This window comes from Lytechinus variegatus, chromosome 1, assembly GCF_018143015.1.
Source record: "Lytechinus variegatus isolate NC3 chromosome 1, Lvar_3.0, whole genome shotgun sequence".
NCBI classification, from domain to species: Eukaryota; Metazoa; Echinodermata; class Echinoidea; order Temnopleuroida; family Toxopneustidae; genus Lytechinus; species Lytechinus variegatus.
In genome coordinates this window covers 66,762,106-66,768,105 of record NC_054740.1, presented here as the reverse complement: position 1 = coordinate 66,768,105, position 6,000 = coordinate 66,762,106, and the positions used below count along the sequence as shown (strand labels likewise).

Below are 6,000 nucleotides of genomic sequence, written 5' to 3'. Positions count from 1 at the left end.
TAAAAGAGAAGTTCAGCATTCCTCTGCGTTTTGGAAGAGATGTGTTTTCATTTTACACCCGTGAAGGAGGAACATATACAGTCGTTTCCACAAAGCGAGGTCTTTCATCATCATTAATTGCTGTTATAATAATTGCTTGACAATGGCGAATGGGTATGTTGTACATTTTAATCCTTCTTTGAATAAGTTCGACTTTCTTTGCTTTCTAAAATTACCTAAAATATCCGGATAAATTCGGTAAAAAAGTATATGTATCTCCACAAAAGGATTAACCAAAATATTAATTGGGCGACCCATTTTGAAGCCAATTGTTACGGGTGTGTAAATGAGGAAACCCGATTACCGTGATTTTTAATGATAACTTATAAGGAACATGACTACGATGATCAAGCTATATATTAGTCAGTATTCGAAATAAGTTTTAGGTTTCTCTCTGGTCATTTATCGCTGAACGCCATGCATGAACGGCGTGGTAAAAGTTGTGTCAGATCATACGGGGTCAGATATCAGGTGTTTCCCTATTATAATCGGGAAATTGACCTTTTTGCCACGAAGAATTATAATACTCTATCTAGGCCTATATCAATTGCACTGTGTTTATCACTATTAGGCATCTGAATTGAAGTTTCTAATTGTTATTCATTTTAGGAAAAAAAAGGTTTCAGATGAAGAATATATTTTTATGTGCTCAACAAGCTTTGCTTTTATACAGACCAACTCTTTCCCATACTGAATTTTATTTTATAATAGTTATGATATTTGCTTATAATATTCTGTTTTGTTATTTTTAGGTGCTCAACAACGAAAACAAAATAACAACGAAAATGAAAATATACATTATATATTTTTGGATGCATTTCATGAAGGCAAATAATCATTAGAATTCTGTGTAATTACATTTTGAGTGATAATACTGAACAATCGCCTATTGTAAATTTGAGGTAGCCCTATAACTAGTTCGATTTTGAAAGGAATATCTATTTTTTATTATGCGATTGGTCTTATCTGAGTGTGAAAATGATTCAAGATTATTTTTACCCACTTTGCCTAATTCTCTTTCATATATATACATACATATTTGTTCGAGACATATATAGTTTTTAATTGTACGGTAATCATGGTGTAAATCTCAGATTGTTTAACACCATCATCATGATCATGGTTACATTACCTTGGTTTACTATACCAGATTGGCGTAAGTACCGCACTGTAAAAACGTTTAAAATTCTAAAAATTCTAATTCGTGGAGCGTTGTGACCCAGTGGATTAGTCTTCGGACTTTAAAACAGAGGGTCGTGGGTTCGAATCCCAGCCATGGCGTAATTTCCTTCAGCAAGAAACTGATCCACAATGTGCTGCACTCAACCCAGGTGAGGTAAATGGGTACCGGTAGGAAGTAATTCCTTAAAAAGCTGTGTGCGCTATGAACACCTAGCTTAGCCGGGTAATATAGGAGCGCCTTGAGCACCTAACAAGGTGGATATGTGCGCAATATAAATTCCCTATATTATTATTATTAAACACGCTGTTTAAACCCTTCACTCTTACAACTACTGTTTAAACTTTTTAAACCAGTTGTTTAAAAAGGTTAATAATTACAAACAACTTGTCATTAGAGTGACAGGTTTTAAGGCCGCCTATTTTTTACTGTGCGTTTGGTCTTATCATCACTTGGCTAACTGCCATTTAGTCTAATGCCGAGATTGTCTAATTTTCTTCCCATCTACATATTATTTTGAACTTTGTTCAATGAAAATTTGGTTCATAAACTGATTATATAATCATATATCTATAGACCAAGGGGGTGTAGTGTAACTGAATATTAGACAAGCTGGTTTATGGGCTACATTAGTGACCAAATGATCAGTACTGTAGACCAACCGAATCATTCGGTTGGTCTACAGTAGACGAACTGGGATTATACCATCCGGGATGGATAGTAAACAAAGCGGATGTGGACCAAGTGGTAATTTACAAAATGGTCCAGTTGGGTTTACTTTTAGACGAACTGGGGGTAGACCATGTGGGATAACACCAAACGAACAATTAGACAAAGTGGGTAAACCAAGTGTCAATAAATTTATTCAGGTGGTAGATTGATTTCTTTCCCAAACTTTCAAACTTTACTTTTTTTAATCCTGTAGTCGCATTTTTCTTCTTTTCTCCATCAGTCATCATTACGAGTCTGGCGTGCCGATTGTGAAATCGAAAGGAACACCGAATTCGGTGATTTGTGTCGTACTCGTCATCGTGCTCATAATCATTGCCGCTCTCGTTGGCATCGCGATGCACATCTATACCTTAGGTGAGATCTCAAAGAGAGAGAGAAAGAAATAGGGGAAAGATAGAAATCAAGAGAGATAGATATACATAGAAAGAGGAGGGTGGGGAGAAAGCAAGAAAGGGGATTTAAAGAGAGGGGGAGACGGAGTTGGGGAGAAGCAGAGGGGGGGGGGGGTGAGGGCGAGGGGGTGAGGATAGTAAATGAACTATTTTTTGATAAAATACTTTGGATTACTATGTATTTTATTTTGTTTTAATACTTTGCTTAATTTATTAGAAAATACAGAGAAGCCCATTCAAAAATATATTGGTATCCCACGAGGCCATGTAACAATGTACATAAAGAAACATTACTTCACAAAACATTATACACACGCATATATATATATGAGAGCTATATATGAGAGCTATTTTTGAGAGCTATGCTCCTTTTAAAATCTATGATTTTATTTCTACGGCATTTACTATACCTTTTATGATTATTTTATTCCATATGCCGAAGCAGACTATTTCTATATATATATATATATATATAATATATATATATATATATATATATATATATATATATGATGTGTATAAAAAAGTTTACATTTAGAAAAAATCCTGTAAATTTATACATTTTTTAATATCCTGAAGATTTTTCTACATTTCAACATTTTGTACAGATCCATAATAAGCAAATGACGATATAACTGTAGAAAAATATTTCCACTTGTGTGAGTACCACTTACTTTTGAAAAGTTAGTGAAAATAATTTGCGCAGAACTTTGAAATAATTACGCGAATAAAAGGAGACCTTAATCATGAAGAACACGTGGGATATGGCTAGTAGAATTGATTTGAAGATATCTTTTACCATTTTTAAACTTGTTTCCTTGCCCAAAACACTTCGAAGAGTGCATTGCGCCCGGGCCCCACTCCCCCAAACACCGAGGCCATTGTGACGATATTTGCCTTACACTGAGCTGTGATTTACATGAAATGGCATAGGCTTGATTTTCATTTTGGTAATCATTGTTAAGCTTGAAAAAAGTGTGGAGAAACTAGTATTAAATGAAAAATGAAATGTAAACCCTCTTTAAATGATAAAAACTTAATGAAAAATGCAGGAGCTGTCTGATATAAACTTTTGTTGAGATTCAGTCGACCTCAGAACCAGCTGGCACAAAAAAGGATAAAGGTTGTACTTACTAAGTGTTGAAATTTCAATTTGGGTGGCAAAATTGTTACAAAATGATTGAATGTGTCCGTTTTATTTCACTTGACTAAAAGTGCAAGGGAAATGTATAAGAAATGTTTCGCAGGGTAAGTTTGAGTTCGCTATTTCCCCTTTACACAACGTGAAAATCAATCATCTATCCAATGAAAGTAAAAGTTTAGTCAGAATGTTACACTTGAGTGAGCGCTGTCCATTTTTGTAAAGCTCGCAGAAATCTGTTTGCGCAGAAATGCTCATTTTCACGCTGTAACTGAATCTGAACAAAAGTTTAGACATCTCCAGTATTTTTCACGAAGTTTTTATCATTGAAAGTGGGTTTACGTTTCATTTTTCATTTAAGACTTATTTCTCCACACATTTTCCAATCTCGATACTGATTAACAAAATGAAAATAAAGCCTAAGCCATTCCATGTAAATCACAGCTCAGTGTAAAGCAAATATCGTCACGATGGCCTCGGTGTGTGGGGGAGTGAGGTGGGGCGCAACGCACACTTTGAAGTGTTTGTGGGCAAGGAAACAAGTCAAAAAAGTTAAAAGATATCTTTAAATCAATTTTATAGCTAAATTCCACTTTTTCTTCATGTTTAAGTTCTACTTTTATTCGCATAACTATTTTAAAGTTCTGCGCAAATCATTTTTCACTAACTTTACAAAAGTAAGTGGTGCTCACTCAAGCGGAAATGTTTTTCGACAGTTATATCGTCATTTGCTTTAATGGATCTGTACTAATGTTAAAATGGGGAAAAATCTTCAGAATATTACAAATGTATAATTTTACAGGATTTTTTCAAAGTATAAACTTTTTTGTTGATACGCACTGTATATATATATATATATATACATATGCACAAGTAGAACAATCTCAAAGCCAAAATGATATTAGTTGGATCTGAATGTGTAACCATCCGGGGTAACCATATAACAGAAAGACCTTTATGTGATGACGATAACTTAATAAAAACATCTTTGTTGAATATTTTCACATGAATAGTTTTACCTATTTTGCGTTAACCTTGCATTTTTCTGGGCCTTTTCCCCACTCTTCCCCCTGGGTATGTTTCTTTCATTACCATTGTTCTAACCATAATGACAAAAATTACACAAGCCGAAAAGTGCAATGAGATTTGTCTGTAAACAAATGATGAAAGCAGCCTCATTGAAATTGATTTGTATTGAAGAAAAAAAAACGATTGGTTCAATCTGAAAGGGGAAAGAATACACAGTCGGCGGCTAAACGTCAATCGTGAGCCTAAAATTGACTTCGAAAAAAAAACCGTTCTAATATTCAAACGCCATACAAATTCTTAAGCATTGTTCGAAAAGTATTTTTATGTTTTTGTTATTGTACTATATATATTACATAAGAATTTTTTCATAAGTTTATAAAACCTTATTGGCTTGTAGGGCCTATGTGTTCATCCTTCCTGGTGCTCGCATTGTCTGTTTAGTGAGATAAATAATCATGCTCAAGGAGGTTAAATTCATTAATAATAAAAAACAAACTTTGGACCTACAACAAGTTTATGCTCAAAACGAACCTCTTTAACTCACCGCATTCGCTTCTTCTTGCCAATATCACACCCCGGTAAATCTAAATGTGTTACCATCTTTTCAGTACCTTAATCAATTATAAGTCTTGCAATTAATTGTGAATTCGCGATTGATTGCTAACCTATTTCTGGAAACAAGAAGTGTAATCTGATTTGCGATACAGTTACATTAGAATTGATTTATCAATTGTAAAATTGGAACAGAATATTTGTAATTGATTGCAAATATTTTCATGCAAGTTGCAACACTCCCGTAGAGTATTATCTTGCAACGAAAAATAAAAACATGCTATCCATTTTCAAAAGTGTCGATTTGAGTACTTACTTCCTCTAATAATGTTTTCTTCCTGGTTGATAAGTGTATACCCTTTTGTTTTCTTATTTTCCCTCTTTCCATGATTTGTAATTTGTATTACAATATGTTATTATTTTATAGCTGTTGATACTAATTAGTATATATTCCAAAAAATATTGAAAGATATTTTTTATATATATTTCTGATTTATAATGTATTGCATTGACACTAACTGTATTCTATCATATTCGCATTTCTTTGTTTTATTGCTCACAGGCTATTTGAATACTCAAAAGCTGATAAAATGCATAAAATATACATGTATATCAGCACACCAATTTGTCAATGTAATGGCAAAGTGAATTGTACGTCAATTTTTTGGTGTTAAATCGACAGTTATTTGATCTTGTATCTTGTATTTTACTCTTATCATTATTTTCCTTAAAGACTTTCAAGTAGACAGTGAACAAAAAAAGTTACTGCGGGTGTTGCTGCCGAAGATGCTACTACCATTATTACCGTTGTCATTTTGTTGTTACTACAATTATATTGTCTAATATGTGTCACACGCTTAATTGCAACAAGAAGGCAAAAAGTATTAATTCGACCAAACACATACCATGGATTTGTAATTTGACATTATTTGGCC

At 33.5% G+C, this 6,000-nt stretch overlaps 1 protein-coding gene across 2 annotated transcripts in view; it reads left to right on the top strand.

Moving 5' to 3' along the window:
• Positions 1-6,000, top strand: part of LOC121420324 (suppressor of tumorigenicity 14 protein-like) — a 42,025-nt gene continuing 36,025 nt past the window's right edge. For both annotated transcript variants that reach the window (XM_041614921.1, XM_041614915.1), the window contains exons 1-2: positions 1-153; positions 2,172-2,305. In XM_041614921.1, the coding sequence (XP_041470855.1) occupies positions 143-153; positions 2,172-2,305 (145 nt within the window). In that variant the 5' untranslated portion in view covers positions 1-142. The remainder of the gene's footprint in view (positions 154-2,171; positions 2,306-6,000) is intronic.